The 17,757-nt window shown below is 42.1% G+C and overlaps 1 protein-coding gene across 2 annotated transcripts; it reads right to left on the bottom strand.

The window, feature by feature from the left end:
* Positions 1-3,864: 3,864 nt before the first annotated feature.
* LOC112454395 (sorting nexin-8-like) lies at positions 3,865-17,328 on the bottom strand. 2 transcript variants are annotated; one of them, XM_025015770.1, is made up of 9 exons: positions 17,026-17,328; positions 15,531-15,658; positions 8,982-9,114; positions 6,645-6,835; positions 6,362-6,479; positions 5,720-6,179; positions 5,258-5,474; positions 4,774-4,962; positions 3,865-4,477 (listed from the first exon to the last, which is right to left on the bottom strand). In XM_025015770.1, exons 1-9 carry the CDS (start codon positions 17,048-17,050, stop codon positions 4,394-4,396), a joined length of 1,545 nt encoding a protein of 514 aa, XP_024871538.1. In that variant the 5' UTR covers positions 17,051-17,328; the 3' UTR covers positions 3,865-4,393. The 2 variants fall into 2 exon arrangements, with proteins under 2 accessions (XP_024871538.1, XP_024871539.1); XM_025015771.1 differs by having other exon boundaries at positions 5,258-5,450.
* Positions 17,329-17,757: the final 429 nt, after the last annotated feature.

Raw genomic sequence — 17,757 nt, 5'->3', positions numbered from 1 at the left:
GTATCCGCGGTACTTTGACGCGCGTGAGTTTCCTTCGAGTCGGAGCCTCGATTACGGAATTCGTTGTCGAATATGGCCGCACGGGATTAAGCTAATTTTTCCGCGGCCGTTATCGCGCCGGCAATCTCAATTTGCAAACTTTATTTAACGCCCGTCGATTCGCCCCGAATGGAGAAAGGAAATTTATCGAATTGGAGTTGATGGTATTCGGTTGACAACAAGTCGCGCCTAATCGCGCGAGTGGAACAACCATTGTGCCGCGTTAACGCGATTTCATCCACCGTCCCCGTTCCACCCCGTTCCACCGGAAGCAAGAAACCTGCTAAGTCAATTTCAACGAATAGAGAATTCTGATCGAGTTTAATCGTGCGCGTGCCGACAACCGTAATGTTACCGTTTTCAACAGACAAAACATCTCTCTGTTCCGGATAAACAGGCTTACATCTAATTGCGCTCTTCCTCGCGCTACGTACATACGCCCAATTGTAAATGCGCAACTTTAATCGTATCATCTCCTTATGCAACAGCGTGAAATCCTGCAAACGAGATGCGCGAGTAGGAGCAGCGAGAGAGAAAAAAAAAAGAGCTCGTCAAAGAGAATCCTCTTAACGAGCCGCACTTGCCTGGCCGGTCATAGATAACGAGACGATTCTATATCTTGTTGCATTTCGGTGTAGCATCACAGCGCGCGAGTCTGTAATTCAGCGAGTATAGTCGGAACCGCAGAAGTCGCTTTTTAAAACGCAAAAAACGCAACTGAGAGACGAGCGGAGAAAAGATGGTTTTTAGAAGAAAATTTTACTCTTTTAATTACAAAACGCTTTTTTGACAATTTTGTGCCGCGTCGCGGCACGTAACGCATCTACGTCAGTTGCAAAATTCCATTTTATTCTGTCACAATTTAGAAAAATGCATTGTCACATTTAATGCTTATATGTTTCTATATTTTTCATGTATGAAACTGTCAAGGAAAACAACTATCATAATTAGAAAGGGGAATAAACATTTATAATTAGAGACAGAACAAGCAGAATTGTTGTTAACATTTCATATCCATGTCGCTTTGTCCACAAACTGGAATAACGATATGAGGATAAATAGATTAGTAAGAACGAGGATCGGTTACGACATGTGCACAGAGCTCGAATGCGGCTATATTTCTAATGAAATTTTAATTTTTAATCTAGCATGCGTTTCCGCGCGGGGCAGGATAATAAAATCCAAGCAGACGCGAGTCGCCAAACAAAAATGACAGGGCTACCCTCTCCGGGATCTTCGGAAAGAGTATTCTGTTTAGGCAGCCGAATTAAAAGCGACGCGCACACGGGGGAGTAGGGCGAGGAGTAATGTGGACAGACAGCGTCGTCGAGAACGGTGGAGCACTTGGAGCGCACAAAGGAAGCGAATTAGTCGGTATGGCCTAAGGCATCTAATTAACGCGTCGCGTTTCACCACGGTTCCTCCGCGTTCCTCCTTCGTTCTTCCTGAAATCTGCGCCGCGCGATGCGCCGGCGCTCTTCCGTCGCCGGAACTCCTTCGGCGCCGGCGGAAGAAACGGAATGCATCCGAGTCACGCGTGATTCACAAAGCACGCACGCACGGGGGACCGAAACAAAGTAGCCCAGGTATTGTCGGGGAAAATTGCCTCTGCAATGTTCAGTAGCCCGTCCTTTCTATCCATGCGCGCGTACCTACCCTTCCGCTCTCGACAATTCCTCATCGGCGACGACGCGAACGCTCGCACGGGGAAAGGGAACTCGTTTACTCTCGAATTCTCAATTGCTTGCCGAGGACGGAACGTTATCTGATGATGTTGATTCAAGTGCGACGGGAAGAGCTCTCCCGCGACGGTCGGAGGGTTTTTCTGAGCGCGACGGAGAACCGGTCGAGGATCGCGTTGCGGCTGCCAATCAATGTCGAATCGCAACGCTAATTACGTTCTGTCAAAACGAGTGATTTTTGCGGACTAATAGAGTTAATATTGAAATATTACACGGATCGTCGGTATATAATAATATTAATTATTTATTAACGTCGTGTCATTTTGAAATTTTAAACAGATGCTTTTATCTTGAAGGGAAAAAAGATTTGGTAATTACGCTCGGCGAATATTTTGTGGGTAAATAGAGTTATACTATCAAAGAATTACACAAATCGTCGTTATGTAATATGATATTAATTTTATTCGTGTTACATAATTTTGGAATTTTAAACATATATCTATTATAAAGGGAAAAAAGAATTTACAAGGCTGCTTGTAAGGAAATATTTTAATTCGACGCATCTTTTATTGTTTTTTTTTTGTGGGAGACAATTCGAGGTGCTTGGATATCCGTTCGATGTGAATCAACTTGTGTTACGCGAAGCCTCTGACACACAAGTCGTTTCGCGAAGAAATGTCGGGGACGAACGTTACTTCCACCCGGATGAAACTCGAACACGTTATTCTCTCGACGGTCCGGTATACGTGGAAGAGAAAGGGTCGGTTAACCGCCTTTAATCTAAAATGCTGGACGTTCAAAGAGCATTACACGGCCGCTGTGCGTCGCGCTAGACAACGAGCGAGGATGCTCGATGAAGCTTTTAAGGACCTTATTTCGAATTGATGTGCATGCGGATACGACTCATTCGGTCGGGCCCGTTTACGAGGAACGGCGCCGCTAGTTCCGTGTGTCGTCAGTCCTTACAAATTGCCACTCTGACGATCTAGCAATAATTAACGTTTCGCGGTGCCTTAACGTAACACGTGACCTCCCGTAATATAAAACGAACGCGAAGAACAAGAGTTACGTCCTACGTCGAGTAAAATTGCATGAAATTTTATGCTGGCTTTTTTCTTTAATTGTAAGATTTTATATGAGATCAAGCCCATCAATTAATATAAAATGCGCATTCATCGAAATCTTTAAATAATGTTCACCGAAATCTTGAGATGAGATCCTCGTGCCGACATCTGTGACGTTGCGCTTCAAGCCGCTGTGGCGGGCTACGTTACCTCCGAAAACGAAACGCACCTCGCAAATCCGCTGTTTTGAATTCAAGCCATGTTAACGTTGTGGCAATCTCGTATTCGTATAAATAAACTATGGAAAAATATACTGTTTGCCTTCAGCATTTTGGGTAATATGAATGTATTATTATAAAGCACCGCTATGATAACATGACTTCGTCGATAACAAGCGCATTACTTCCGATCTTTTGCCGCCAATAAATATTTACATATGAAATATTCGTCGAGATAATCACTGCGCTAAAATTTGATCTATAGATTTTTATTTATAGAAGAAAAATAAAAACGTGTTTTTATAATAACAATATATTTCATCACCGTTATGTTATAAACATGTATCATGCAAGACGTCTCGGAACTATCATCGATTTATGAATACTTGATAACTTTAAGTTCTCCTTTTTTAGAAAACTTGATTGGACATTGGACTTCAGAATTTTTATGTCAAATGTCTCGGTAATTAGATCATAAACGTAAATTAAGGTAAATGTACCAATGCCGGGACACTTAAGACCTATGTCTGGATACCTTTATCATTTTAATTTTTAAATAAGTATATCTCGAATTAAAATCAAAGATAAAAATATAATACAAGAAAAATATGTTTATCTTTGATTCTATGATTTTAATTCGTGTTATAACTTATTTAAAGACTAAAATGATAAAAATGTCCAGACATAGGTACATTTACCTTAAAATAAAATTCATTCGAATCACTGAAATAACGATAATCCCGAGACAGTCTAATATACGTAATGCATGGAGAGTATCCACGATCAACGTGGCACACATAAAAACTTCTCAGATTGTTCACGTGTACACACGAAATGAATTATAAATTCTCTTGAAAAATATTCGAGTTATATATGTATATATTTACAATCGCTTAGGCACTCTTCACGCATCGATACGACACGCGTATATACAACCTATAAATTCTTATGTACATAGCGATTTAACAATTATTAGGGAATTAGAAATATCGTTCGCTGGTCCATAAAATATATTAAGTACACAACAGGGAATGTTTAAAACTTGAACGCGCTATACATATTCGAGATTCTTATCATCATATAATAAAAGATGAATATCTCCGGTTAAATATCATACGTGATATTTTAATCATTTGATAATCAAAGAATATACAAATGTTGCAAGTGAATCTATATAATCAGACAGATATAGAATCTATATGTAGATAAATATAGAATCTATGTAGTTAATGTGGAACGACTCGAGATTTTGCACGTCTTTCTTCTTCCTGTCTTCGACCACCGTATTGTCATGTTTACCGGGAATTGTGTATTATACAAGTTTCGGTTATCAATTATTTGGCAACGCTATGATCTGTCTGGGCATATACGAAACTTTGCTACTCCGGTGCTATCCTCCATTGGACCCGCTTGCTAACTTCTCGGGCAAACACTTTGTAATCGTCGGTTCGATTAGCTTCCACACTTCAGCCAACTGTAAACAAACGTTTGCATCAGCAATTTCCATCGCAAATCCGATAATGTATGTGTATGTGTGCTCTGATACTAAAGATATTTGCTTAACACGTATGTAGCTGGAAACAATACAGCGCAATAAACACAGTGGAGCTGTATAAAAAGAAAATAAAGAAGAAAGCGCTCGGATATAAATATTAAAAAATATTATATAACAACTCACCGAGACCTCTTCGGTTCGTTTGCAAAATGAACACACTTGTTAATCAGCAAATAATATAATATTTGAGTTGTCAACGACTGGTGGATATTTACCTCGGAATGCCCGCGAATCTGCACGCTCACGAGACTCTGCAGCACGGTGGCGAGTATCTCTAGATGCGCGTGAACGAGCTGGGTCTCCATGTGCAGGCAGAGCAGCGAGAAACAGTTCCTCAGTTCGACGTTGGCGATCACGGATTCCTGGGAGACCATCTTATTCTCGAGGTACTCGACGGTGTCGGCCTGGACATATATATATGTATACGATAAAATCGCGTGCACTCTTCTCGAAATGAGCGTGCGTGCGCCGCGTGTTCGCAAACTATGACGGATTGCGTAAGGCCGCAGGAAGTTACGCTTACTCTTTATAACGGCGAGTCTCCGCGATTTCTCAGATTATACTGCCTCAAACTCAACGAGTAATTATACAATTGCGACAACGCGATTGCCGGTTACATTACCGCGTCGATTATAGCCTGCGCGATGAGCGCGGGAGAGTCATGGTTTACTGGCTAATAAATCTTAAGTAGGCACGTACGTCGGTGCCGCGAATAACGCCTTGCATTTGCCGCTTCTTGAGAGACAGCATCGTAGACAGGGCGCGTTGATGATCGGTGCTGACGCCTCGCTCGTGTCTCTCGCACAGCATCCTGTGCGCGACTAAAATGTCGAGCAGGAGATTCAGCCTCTCGCAGACCATGGTCTCCTCTCTGACCGCTTGTTGAAGGGCTCTGGTCGACAGCAGGTTGAACTCTCTAAAATTTTCCGTTTATCATATATTTAAGAGCAATCGCGAAAGCTTAAAAATTAAATTCCTCTAAAGTATAAAAGCCGAGAATGTAGGAAACGATTGTATCGTGTATCACACGGCGACAACGTGAGATCTCAAGCATCTTCGTTATCGATACCTAATTCTTAGAGCGAAGAAAAAACAATGATTACGTATCAGCAACAATGCGAAATCTCAATCGCACTTTCCTTATCGATATTGGACCCTTACTTCGAGATTACGTGAAAGCCCTTCTTCATGTCTTGCCAAAGGCTGGAACAGCCGGTGAGCCAGGTGCCGGTGCCGTGCTGTTCCGCGGCCAAAGTGCTCAGCTGATTGCCGAGCTCAGCCATATCCACCGCGTAATTATGCGACCTGATCGCCAGGCTGTCGGCGATGTGCTTCAGCCGGGAGATCCCGAGGAGTATCACGCGTATCTGATCGCGGCTGTTCGCGAACTCGGTCAGCGTCTCGGGCGGCATCAGCTCTTTCGCCCTCGACGACAGCTCGGACGTGGCAAACTCATCGGGCACGCGCCTGAATACCTCGCGGATCTTGTGCTGCGTCTCGTCGCCGGTGTACGTGAAGAAAAATTGTACGATCGGATCGTCGCTTACCACCGGGTGGCGAGCGATCAGCGTGAGAAACCGCAGGAGAGAGCGCCGCCTCTCTTCGAGAAATTGTGAGTCCGCTGCAACGGGACGAAATGGAAAAAAAAATGAATTTCTCGTTCATTGTCAATTGTAACGTTATAGCATTGCGATAATGTTACAATTGATAATACATACGATTGTTTATAAATTTCTAATTAACTGCGAAATTATGTAACTCTTCTCGATTAACAATTATGTATGCATATGCATGCGTGTTTACCTCCTACGATTTTCTTCGGTGGTAACTTGGGGATCAATCTGTAGGGAAACCGAGCTAGGAGGAGGTCGTATAACGATACGAAATCATTGTAACGCCTGTAGACCACGGAATTGAACCTCTGAAAAAATATGAAATTTATCCATATGAGCTCTCGTTCTTCGTTACGGTGTAATTCTCTTATTCGCTACGATGGAATCTAGATAAGCTTTTATTAAAGCAATCTAAATAATAGCGCTGCGTCGTTTCATGCTTCTACGAACGGAAACGCGAGCTCCGGTAATACCTTGCTGGTGACTTGATACTCCACGTGCTTCAGGAAAATGCCCTTCTTCTCGGGAACGAGGTTGACCTCGATAGTGTCCAGATTACAGATGTCCGAGTAAGTGTGACTCAGCTTTGCGGGATTGCCCCGGTGCAGCCTCTGCGCCAGAAGCGTCACTTCCGACAGATCTCCCAGAGCGGGAACGGGTAACTCTGCGATCAAGAGGATCCTCTCGAGTAAAGGACACACAGTGTTTTCTGACAGCTGCTGACCAGCCGTATTTAGCGGAGACGACAGTACAATTACTTAGTAGCAATAGAATTTGATTGACATACATTAAATTCAAATTAAGCTCCTCTCCAGTACGACAGTACGAAACGTTTCTGGGCTTCGAGGACATAGCCCCTTTTTCAAATTATTCTCTCCGCGTATTTTTCAAATTTTTCCTAATTTTCATAATTCACGATAAATATATAATTGAAATATAATTTACTTAAATTATATGCTTATAATTTAAGAAAAATTTATTAAAAGTAACTTAATAAAGCAAAAGTTTGATATATATGAAATAAATCGAAAGTCATAGTTTCTCAGGAGTATTTATTTTTTGTCTTGTTAATATCTTTGTTCATCTCGTTAATTGCGCTTTTTGTGAAAATGAAATTCGTTAAAGATTTAATTAAGCAAAAGTTCAATATATAAAGCGAATCGAAAAGCATACGCTTTCAGAAGCATGTATTTCGTCTTATCAATATATTTGTTCATTTCGTTTTAAATGCTCTTTTTTAAATACTGCAAGTGTCCTAGTTTCTTTCGTTGTTCCTGTCATTGTCGTGCACGAATAGAATAAAACGCCAGATCCGGTAATTCAACAATTCTTTCGCCCTCGATACCGTCGAGTCAGATCCGTCTATTTTTGCGGTTCCGTTACTATTTCGGCTGACAAATAAAAACGAAGTTGCGGCAATGAATTCGTCAATCGTCCAAAAAAGAAAAAAGAAGAACGCGTTTTCTCTTCGTATTCTTTCCGATGTGTTCTATTTCGCCGATATTATTCTGAGACGAGCGAGATCTCGTGGCGTTATTATGGCAAATAATCATCGTCGACGCAACCTCGATAACGAACGAGTCTCCTGACCTCGCGATACCTTGACTACGCGCTTCTGTTCCCACAGTTTTACCATTCACGACTCGACTTTCATAAAGCCGTCTTCGTTCCGTGCATTTATAATTCAACGTTGTATAATGAGAATGATCACGTCGTGCGGCTTCAAAACAAGAAGTTATTAAGGTCACAACGTTATTTTCGCACTAAGCCGTTACATGCTATTATGTTATTATAATCTTTTGTCGAGCGTGAAAAATGTAAGAATTCCTCGAAAGATCTGAATACGCGGATTCCAGCAGAAATCTAATCTATGATAACGTTAATTCTTATAAAACAATCCTTTTTTAAATGTTGGGGGACGAATGTTAGTGAGAATTAATCTAATATTACATTGATACAGAGGAACATGCGAAAAAAAAGTAATATTAATTTACACATAACAAGTGTATGGACAGTGATAAAAATCATTTCTTTAACAAATAAGCAATTATTGATAAGTAAATTGAGAGACAAAAAAAAACAATATACACGTTACGTAGCTAAATGGTAAATACAATAATATATTTCAAAGTTGCAGCGCAATTTTCTTTGAGTCGCGACAACATGTAACTTTCTAGCGATAAGCAAAACGGCAATGATTTTGCTGGTCAACGACTCCGATAACGCCTACAGGTTTCTTGATATCTTGCCGAAGCACATACGCGCATTATCCAAACACCTGTTCGATAATAGACTTATTCAAGACCTACTTTCATCGCAATCTATATACGGACTGTGTTAACGGCACGGAAGTCTTTTTGTGTGTGTATATAGCTTCTCTTGTTTGTGAAGCAAATTACTTAAGCTAAAAGAGATAAAATAGATACCGTAAGAGAGCCGCTGTAAAAAAAATACCGAGGCGAGTTCAACGCGAATGCTTAAATTATCCGCGCTTGACGTCGAGTTTGATGCCTTTGCGCGATTTGATAATTTCTTATTTAAAATATGTTATTACACAAAACTGTGACGAAAATAATCAAGTAAAACCTTTACTTTGTTAAAAAAAAAAAAATACTTTTTGATAAAAACGCTTTCGTTTCATAAAATATTATTTAAGGCTATTCTCGTTCATAAAACCTTTTTGGCAGATCATTGACAAAATAGTGTACTCACCTAACTAAACATTTTGACATTCTTCATTTAGAAACTTACATGCCTAATTATTTAACTGTTAACAAATCGAAGAGGGTAGTAATTTAAATTTGACTAACCTTGGGATTCGGAATTTTCCAGTAGCTTGTCGCTCGGTTGCTTTCCTTGTTGAGCGAAGGCGATGAGAGCGAGACCCTTGTACAGTCCGCTTCTCGTAAGATAACCCGTCTTGCTGTCCACCAGCTTCCATATCTAAGGAAGAATAGAGGAAGAATTTTTTAAAAGATCGCTTCGAGCACATACCTGACTCTTATTGTTGGAGATAAATAAACAAAACATTTAGAAGAAATACGAGCGAGTGTCCTCTCAAATTTTACAGGCAAGTGATAAAAAGTATAGCGATAAAAAAGGAAGATACACGGCTCCCGAGAAAGCGTCAGCGATCGTATGTACACAATGGACTTCGTGTCCGAGTAACGGCACAACGGCGAACTCTGTGAGGGAAGCCTAAGGATTAGGCCGTAAATGAAAGTAACTGCATTCCGGGGATTTTTCTACCTTACCGCGCCATTTCGCTTCTACTTTTCCATCCTCGCTCACGCGTCTCTCCTCCACGGTGTCCCCCGTGTTGCCCCTTCTCCCTTTATCACCAGCATAAAACCCTGGCTTCCTCCCTCGGTCCCTCGCTCGTCTGTACTCAAAGAAACCGCAACGAACGGAGGACACGAGTGCACGTGAACTCACGCTGAATACAAAAGTGCATCCAGAGGCGTAAATGTAAAGAGAGAAAAGCCCCGTGCTCCTCTCCCTTCTCTTATAATTTGAAGAGACGCGGCAATGCGCACAAGTTAGTTTTTATATCTCTAGAGCTTAGTAGTAACGTCTTTTAATAATAAATTATAATAAAATAATAAAAATTATTGTAGATCTTTCATAAATAATAAATAACAATAAAATTTAATATACGTGACTTTATATCGCTCATACTTTCAACGGGAAATATATTTACCGTGAAACGATTGGCGCTTTGCGAGAGAAAAAAAAGATACAAGATAGAAAGTATATATAATCGTTTTTGAAAAGAGCAAACCGTTGTCCACGCCACTGCGGGCACCCTCGCTTTCTCGCTGCTCTCTCGAGTGTCGTTAAACCTTAATCGCCAATCAAGTTCAAACCGGGAGGAAAGCCTGAGACAATAATAGATTCCCTATTCTGGATACGTGTGCGAATCGCGAGTAAACAACGGGAATTGGCGAAGACACGAATCGTCTCGCGTCGCACGGGCGCAAGAGTCATGCACGCACGAGTGCGTGTTGCGCTCACCGGAAGAATATGACAGAACTCGTAAATAACGAGGAAGAAGATCGGGAGACAGGGACATCGGTGAGAAGAGGCACGAGCGAAGGCATTCACCGGGAGGAGCCTCGGCGAAGAGAAAGGACAAGAGTATGCTATTCGTGGAGAGATGCGAAGGAGAGAGAGCGAGAGAACGAGGAAAGAAGATCACGTATTTGATACAACGTCGTGCGTACAGGTGTGCGGAATGTACGCAAATTCGTTTTAATACGCCACGTAAACAGGTTTATATGGCGGAAAGAGGTGGAGACAGGTGAGAGAGAGGAGCGATATCGCAGGGTCTTATCTCGTGTGCGAGACGCTTTGGAATGCTAAGCGCAAGAACGATTTCATTGTTATCGTAATAGCGATATGATAAGATCCAGGAGAAAGAAAGAATAACAACGCTCGTATATCGTCGAACGAATTTTTTTGCGTAATAAATCACCAGATAACGCGTAACCCGTTACAAGTTTCCGAACAGGCGTTCGCGAATCATATCTAATCAGCGTCGATTAATGCCTCTACAATGTGATATATTGATTTAAAAAAAAACACTTCGCGCGTTCCACAGAGGATATTTTTAGAAGGGAGACGAGGGTGCTCTCGAGGACGTGGGAGTGCGCTGACATTCGTGTCAATAACAGTTCGATACAACCGCGCGAGTACAACGGCGAATGTGACATCTATGAAAGGAACGCACGTGAACGAGGCTCTGTGTAACGAGAGATCGTGTGTGCTCGCCATCACGCAACATCTCTACGCGAGATAATTATGCGCAGCCACTGAATCGACCGGCGCAACTCATCATCATCTCCCATTTGCGTACTCGAGGCATGTAATCCGTAAAGAGATGCTCAAACATCCCGTCGCGACTTGTAATACGACGGCAACACAATCGAAACCATCACACATGTCCGACACGCGTCTCGTTTAGACATTTATGCTCGCAAAACTGCTCGACGCGCGGGAGACTATTATCCGTATGTTCGACCGATAAATGAAAAATTGTTTATTGATTAGGGATCAATCGCAAATTGTGAGATTGTCAATCGTGGAAAACACGAGAGACACGTTAACCGAAAATAACGTGTATTGTGGAGAAACGGAAGACGTTCGTTTCGGCGGTTTTAACGACGAACGGTTTTCAATATAAGAGCGCCATACAGTGCGTGCCAATGCGGAAGACGGCAATCAAACGATTTCACCTAGCAGGAAGACGATCCGCGTTGAAAAACGTACCGGCTGCTGTTGCGCGCCGCACTTGTTCTCAGCGTGCATCAACGTTGGGAATTGGATATTAAATATTAAAGTATAGGTATACGTGCGGAAGTATCAGGTGTAGTACGTTAATTCATCCGCACTTAATTGAGAGGCAGCGTAAAATTATACAGCTTCGGAGTAAATCATCTTCGCAAAAGCCTGGAACTTTCCATGTAAAATGGGAAAAGTATCGGTAGAAATTCTTCATACATTCTGCGTTATTTTGACATTTTTTAACAATATTACGGAATAATTCAGTCTGTCTTTTTCGATACAAACGCATAATAATGTACTCCATTCTAAGAAATTTATTCTAAGATCTTACAGTGGCCAACAATATTTAAGTAATAAAATAATCTATACAATAATAAAAAATTGCATTACGTTGAAAATCGCAGAATAATAAAAAGATAAAATATTACATCTGTTCTATAAACATAAATTATATATAAAAAGTTTCACAAATTTTACATTTGTCTCTCTTCTAAGGCGTTAATCTTCCGAGTTTATTAGGCCGACAGCATTGATATTTATGATTTTAATTTTAATAACGGATTATTGCCTTAAAAATTTGCGTTATAACCTCGGTTATAACTTTTGAGACAACCTGTAGCTGGAAGGATTATTATTCTACTTGTGTGATAACGGAACACCTCGGCGCGGCCCTGCGTAATGCTATTTTGATTGTGTTGTTAGCACAATGAATGAGAGACGGACACGGCGAGTGACGTCGTGATGCGACGTGACATTTCTGGGTGTCGCATAGCCATACTGACTTTTTCGCGCGAACCTTTACAAAACAAGTTCTCAAATCGCGTTATAAAATTTCTCGAGGCTACCATATATATCTAAAAATATTAGTGAATTAACATTTCAGCAAAATATTTATATATCGTGAAATTTTAATTCGATGAAATTTAGCGCAGCAATTTTACATTCAGATGAGTAAATATATAAACTCCGGAAAGATATAAGTGGATGATAAAAATATAATTAAATCTTTTTTACGCAGTTTCAAGCAAGTTATGTTAATGAAAGTTTAAAATGCGACTTAAATTCAGAAAATTATGCAATGCTGGTGAATTAAAAAATATTGCTCCGTTACACATTTGCGTAAGAACGACCTAAACTCATTCTTAAATTGAATGAATTATTCATTTTTCAAGTTCATCAGAAATTTATCGCTAACGCTTTATACGATAGAAACTAGACGTCCGTATTTTCGTTTCGCGCGAAGCCGGTGTTCTTCCGAGAACTAATGTCGTTAACACGGTAACTTTCCAAGACTCAGGAACTTTCCGTGAAATCTGCACGCCGGAATTCTGAGTACACTATGCAGACGGATGAATAAAAGGTGAGTAGGCCATTCGCGAACATGCTGGAACGCGTCTGTGACGTTGTTGCGAGCGGCAGAGTGCACACGACGGTACAATTGACCCTGTCACATAATCTTGCATCATTATGAAGGGGCGTCCATGCGCGCTATCATCGACGGGTGTGTTGTTAAAGATGATAAGGCTCCGCCGACACGGCGCGGCGCCTGGAATATTTTAATCGGTTTTTAGGGATACACTCGCCGCATAATTGGCACCCCGTCAACAACGACTTTCGCAAAAAATGAACAGACACGGAACAGGATAAACCTCCCGAATTGCGACGTGAGATAACGATGTGGACGCACCGGTACAACCGGTTCGCGTCATCAGGGCGAAATTACGTAACGTAAGAATTAGAAAAATAACTGCCTGAAGGATATATTTCTTTTGATCGCCGCGCAAATATTAAATACAATCGTTCGTACGCTTCAGATGCTTTGAATCTGAAAATATATTAGTTCAGTGAAACTGGATGACGCACTGGAACGAAACCGCAAGTAGCGGTAACATTGCGTGAAACGATACGAATGAGTGACAAATATGAAAAAAAAAATACTTAGAAGAAATCAATCAGTTTATTTGAATTTTCTGCCGCCTTGAGAGACGCGATTTCAGATTTAATAATATGCGCGCATATATTAGATAAGAGTGAAATACCAGCAACACCAGTAATGCTTAGAAATAGCAATTGGCATCATCGGCGTTATCTCCATTGAATGACACGCACGGTCATGGAGATTTTCCTCGAAAGAATGAACGCGCCGCGACCGAAACGCATAAAACGGCATCGGTAACACGAAAAGCGCTTCGTCGTTGATCCAGCAAATTATCCTGTCAGTCGCAATGAGGTCCACGCGTTCTTGGACACGTCGAATTTCTTCGCGACGTAAATCACGAAAAGAAAAAAGGTGAGAGGGAAAACGGTTAGGCGCTTTAACGGGATTACAGAGAGCCGGATTATGCAGATCGACTCAAATTATCCTTTCCGAGCCGGCGTCGCTCGAATAAGCGACGATTCGTTCGCGCGAATTTCTTCATCGCTCCCGACGTCACATTCAAATCGCGTTTCCTGATACGTACATAATTGTGATACAAATGACGTTTTCCATTTTGCGATTACCTTATCCCTGCCTGATAAGTGCTCGGTTTGCATTATTATGCTCGCGAACTCTGGCATATATTTAGCCAAATTGGCCGATTATCTCCGAATAGAAAGTCATGTAAAGATGGTCGGATTAAATTTTCTTGTTCGTCGTGCGCGATAAGAACGACGAAAAGTCGCCGGAGAAAATCTTCGTCATGCAAGAGCGAGCCTGATCGCGTTTGCGATAAATCGTCGATTATTTTGATAGTTCTGTGGTGTGTTAAGAAATTAAAATAATATCCATCTCAAATTAAGACCGTTTGTTTATTTAATATGGCAATTGTTAATCAAAGGCTGATTTTCGACAGCTGATATTTTATTTATTGTTCGCATACAATAAACTCGTATTGCTGACCAACGTATTATTGCGAATGTTTTTCGAACAAAATCAGGAAATGAGGAAATATACATATGTATATTCTGATAAATAGTAGAATGATAAAAATTAACGAAAATATTTATTGCCAATTAATAGACTCCAATAGTGATAGCTCCAATCGATAGTAGCAGCAGAAAGCCTATATATTAATTATATTAGGCCTGCAGTTGAAAACGTGTTAGAGATTAAGTAATATCCTCTTGAATTAATTAAGACTTTTCGTTTATTTGACATGACAATCAAAATCAACATAGGGCATCAAATTACAGATATGAAGGCTTCACAGCGTATCATCTCTCGGTATATGCAAAATATAAATATCGGTATGTACAAATGTTTAGCAGTCGCAATAGAGATACAAACATAACACAAGTAAATTCCTCTTGGGAAAGGTCGTGCGACACGTTAGAAACTGAAACCCGTGAGAGTACGCCCGCCGCGTTTTAAACTCGCTATCGGATTTACTCCACAGTGTAAAGGCATTTCTTTGTAACAGTCCAACGGAACGCCTTCTTCCTCTCTTATTTAGCTCTCTCTTCGCCATTTACTTCTCGATGGATTCGCGAGATAAGGAAATAAATGACATCTTCATCTCGTGATTGGTAAAGAACCAAGCCTTGTACGAGCTTCTCGGAAGCCAAATTGATTAACTCCATAAAATAAAAAGCGGAGTAATTGATGAAATTACAAACTAATCGCGTGCTTCGTGTGTAAGATTAAGAAGTTTGTGAGAAGTGGAGTTTTTATTTGGTGTCTAAGAGAATTATATGGAGGGGTAAAAGCTATAGTGGTGTAAATCAAATTTTTAAAAATATTATCTCGTATGCATAGATACAATTTATATATTGTATAGAATATTTTAAAAATTTTTACTTACATTGCACCATCATGGCTTTTACCCGCTTTCATCTCTCTATATATTCATGATTTATAAATCGTAATTAAAATTACACTAAATGCAATCGACGATCATTCTTTGCATCATCATCCAGACCGTGTTATACATATATGTATAGTTGTATAGTATTATATTCCAATATTTCAACTGTGTGTGTGGCAACAATCGGAAGCGCGAAAGAAATTTCTTTATCTGACCTAAAAATGACCCCTAACAAAATGAAGTAGGATAAATAGATAAATTATTCGGAAACGAGACGCGGAAGGGCCGTACCTGATTGACGATGGAACCGCTTAGTTGCGACTTGACAAGCAGGGACCTGAACACCTCGAGCTTCACGTTTCCGCTGGTGGGCAAGCAGACCTTCTCGTAGACTTCTCTGTAGAACGCCGGTATAGAGCCTGGGATTCGTGCGGGGAGAGAAACGTGAGAGAAAAAAAAAACAGAGAGCAACGAAAGAGAGAGATAAAGAGAAAAAGAGACAGGTCTCCCCGGACGGAATCCTACCGTCGGCGTCGCTCGCTCGGCTCGGCTCGCTCGACGGCTATAACGAGGCCTTCGAGAGCGGCGTTCCTAGCGCGCGGCGTATACGCTCGCGCTCTATCCGCGACCGCTCTCGTCGGTCGCGCGTGACGAAATGCCGGAGTACGTGCATGCGTTCGTATCGGGTCGGCCGTCCCGCGAACGAGCGTGCTTTTGTTAAAGGGAACCCGAGTGACTTTCTCCGTGTTTCTTACGAGAAATCGCTCCTTACGGAAATCTACCGCGCTGGATTTTCCTCAGGGTGTCCCAACGTCGTTCTCTATCGCGCCAAATTCGCGCTCGGATTACGTTAAAACCTGCGCAACCGCGCGAAACCTTTTGCAAGACTCGCGTGAAACTTTGCAGGCCGATTCATCGTCGAATCGATCTTTGTATAATTCGAAATACAATTATAATACATAGAATTGTTGGAATTTTGAGGGCAACGATTTTGATAAATCCAACGTCAAGTATAGTGAAATGCTATTCAATAAATTTGCTATGTTTTCCAACGAAGTTTTATGTCATGCAAAAACGAAGAGCATCCAATAAAGACCCAAGGTGAAGTCATCCCCGGAGCGATTATGAAACATCTTATGCGTCATTAGCTCCACGTTAACACAGGCACGCTAAAATCGTATCTCAGTTTCCTTTTAACGCCAGCGCGTTTCGATAATATTCCGATTTAATCAATTCGCGTTCGCGCGGGGGAAATGCGCGCACGCGAAATCCAAACTTGGCGAATCTTGCCCCGCGTGAAGTTTATTAACGGTACGGAAATCAGACGGTACCAAACCATCGCGACGGTCGTTACCGTTATCGTCGTCGTGGCCGCCGGTCACGCATACGCGATTTACATCGCGGATGTCAAGGCGTACGAAAGATCAGCTGATTGTCGCATCCCGAACACGCGAGCCTACGAGCGAAAAAAAAAACAAGCGGGCGAAGGAAAAAGATAGGAAGCTGCATCTCCCGGTCGCGGGGCTCGTTCGCGGTCGAGCGGAAGGCAAACGAGAGACGTCCGCTCGACGTCCCGTATTCTCATTGCGCTCGCATTGATAAGGAGATCGGGACATCCGGGGGGGAAGGACAGAGAGAGAGAGAGAAGGGAGCGACCGCGTTTTCGCGAGGCAACGCGACGACGCGACGGCCGACGACGGATCGGCCGACGAGAGAACCGGTTGACCTCGCGGGAGACCTTGTCACGGAGACTGTTACGGGGTTCTCGAAGAGGCTCATCATTTACCGAACGACAGATCGGTCGACGCCATGTTGGATCATCCGTGGATCATTCGTGCGGCGGATCGGCGACGCAGAGAGAAAGAGAGAAGGAGAGAAAGAGAAAAAAAGATAGTCAGCCGTCGTCGGTGAGTCGATCGACGGTTGACGGCACCACGGCGCGAGCGTTGAAATTGGAGTTCCCGTTCCGGTCGCACGAGCGCGAACGATCTCTCGCGCACTCGCGACACTCGCGAACGTACGACGTTGCGACACGTCAACGACAACGGTGACGGCGCGCGTAAAATACCCAGACAACACACGCTGTCGCCGCGCGGCGGAAGACTGACGACGGGACGGGACGCCGCGCCGCGGAACGCCGATCCTCGATCCTCGTGCTCGTGCTCGCGCGATCGCGGCGTCTCGCCGCGGAGTCCGCGTGAAGTGGTGATTACCGAGCTGGACTCTCGCTGGAGCACGCTGCGATGTTTATGCATCGGAGTCGCGAAAGAAACATCAGCATACGTTCAATTTGCATATCTTCCTTATTTTTCTTCTGTTCTTTTAATCAGGAAGTGGCAATTTTTTACGACGATGATGACAGTAATTCAACAGATGCGTTTATTTTTATTTTTTAAGTCGAAAAGTTATTTAAAAGTATAACAACTATTGGTATGAATAAAATTAATAAATCTGTTGAGATTTAAAAGATTATTTCCATTCCAGAATTGGAAAGGATTCTCTACGAGTCTAAAAATTA

Source organism: Temnothorax curvispinosus, unplaced genomic scaffold (genome assembly GCF_003070985.1).
Source record: "Temnothorax curvispinosus isolate PA1 unplaced genomic scaffold, ASM307098v1 QBEX01005026.1, whole genome shotgun sequence".
NCBI lineage: Eukaryota > Metazoa > Arthropoda > Insecta > Hymenoptera > Formicidae > Temnothorax > Temnothorax curvispinosus.
The sequence above is the reverse complement of the archived record's forward strand: the minus strand, read 5'-3'. Positions and strand labels throughout refer to the sequence as shown.

What these genes read in the sequence shown, in the direction of transcription:
- LOC112454395 (XM_025015770.1), bottom strand. Translation starts at nt 17,050, where the DNA reads ATGGCGTCGACCGATCTGTCGTTCG. An exon ending in GTCGACCGATCTGTCGTTCG is followed by an intron (nt 15,659 to 17,025) that starts GTAAATGATGAG and finishes CACGAATCCCAG; the next exon opens with GCTCTATACCGGCGTTCTAC. An exon ending in GCGGTTCCATCGTCAATCAG is followed by an intron (nt 9,115 to 15,530) that starts GTACGGCCCTTC and finishes ATTCTTCCTTAG; the next exon opens with ATATGGAAGCTGGTGGACAG.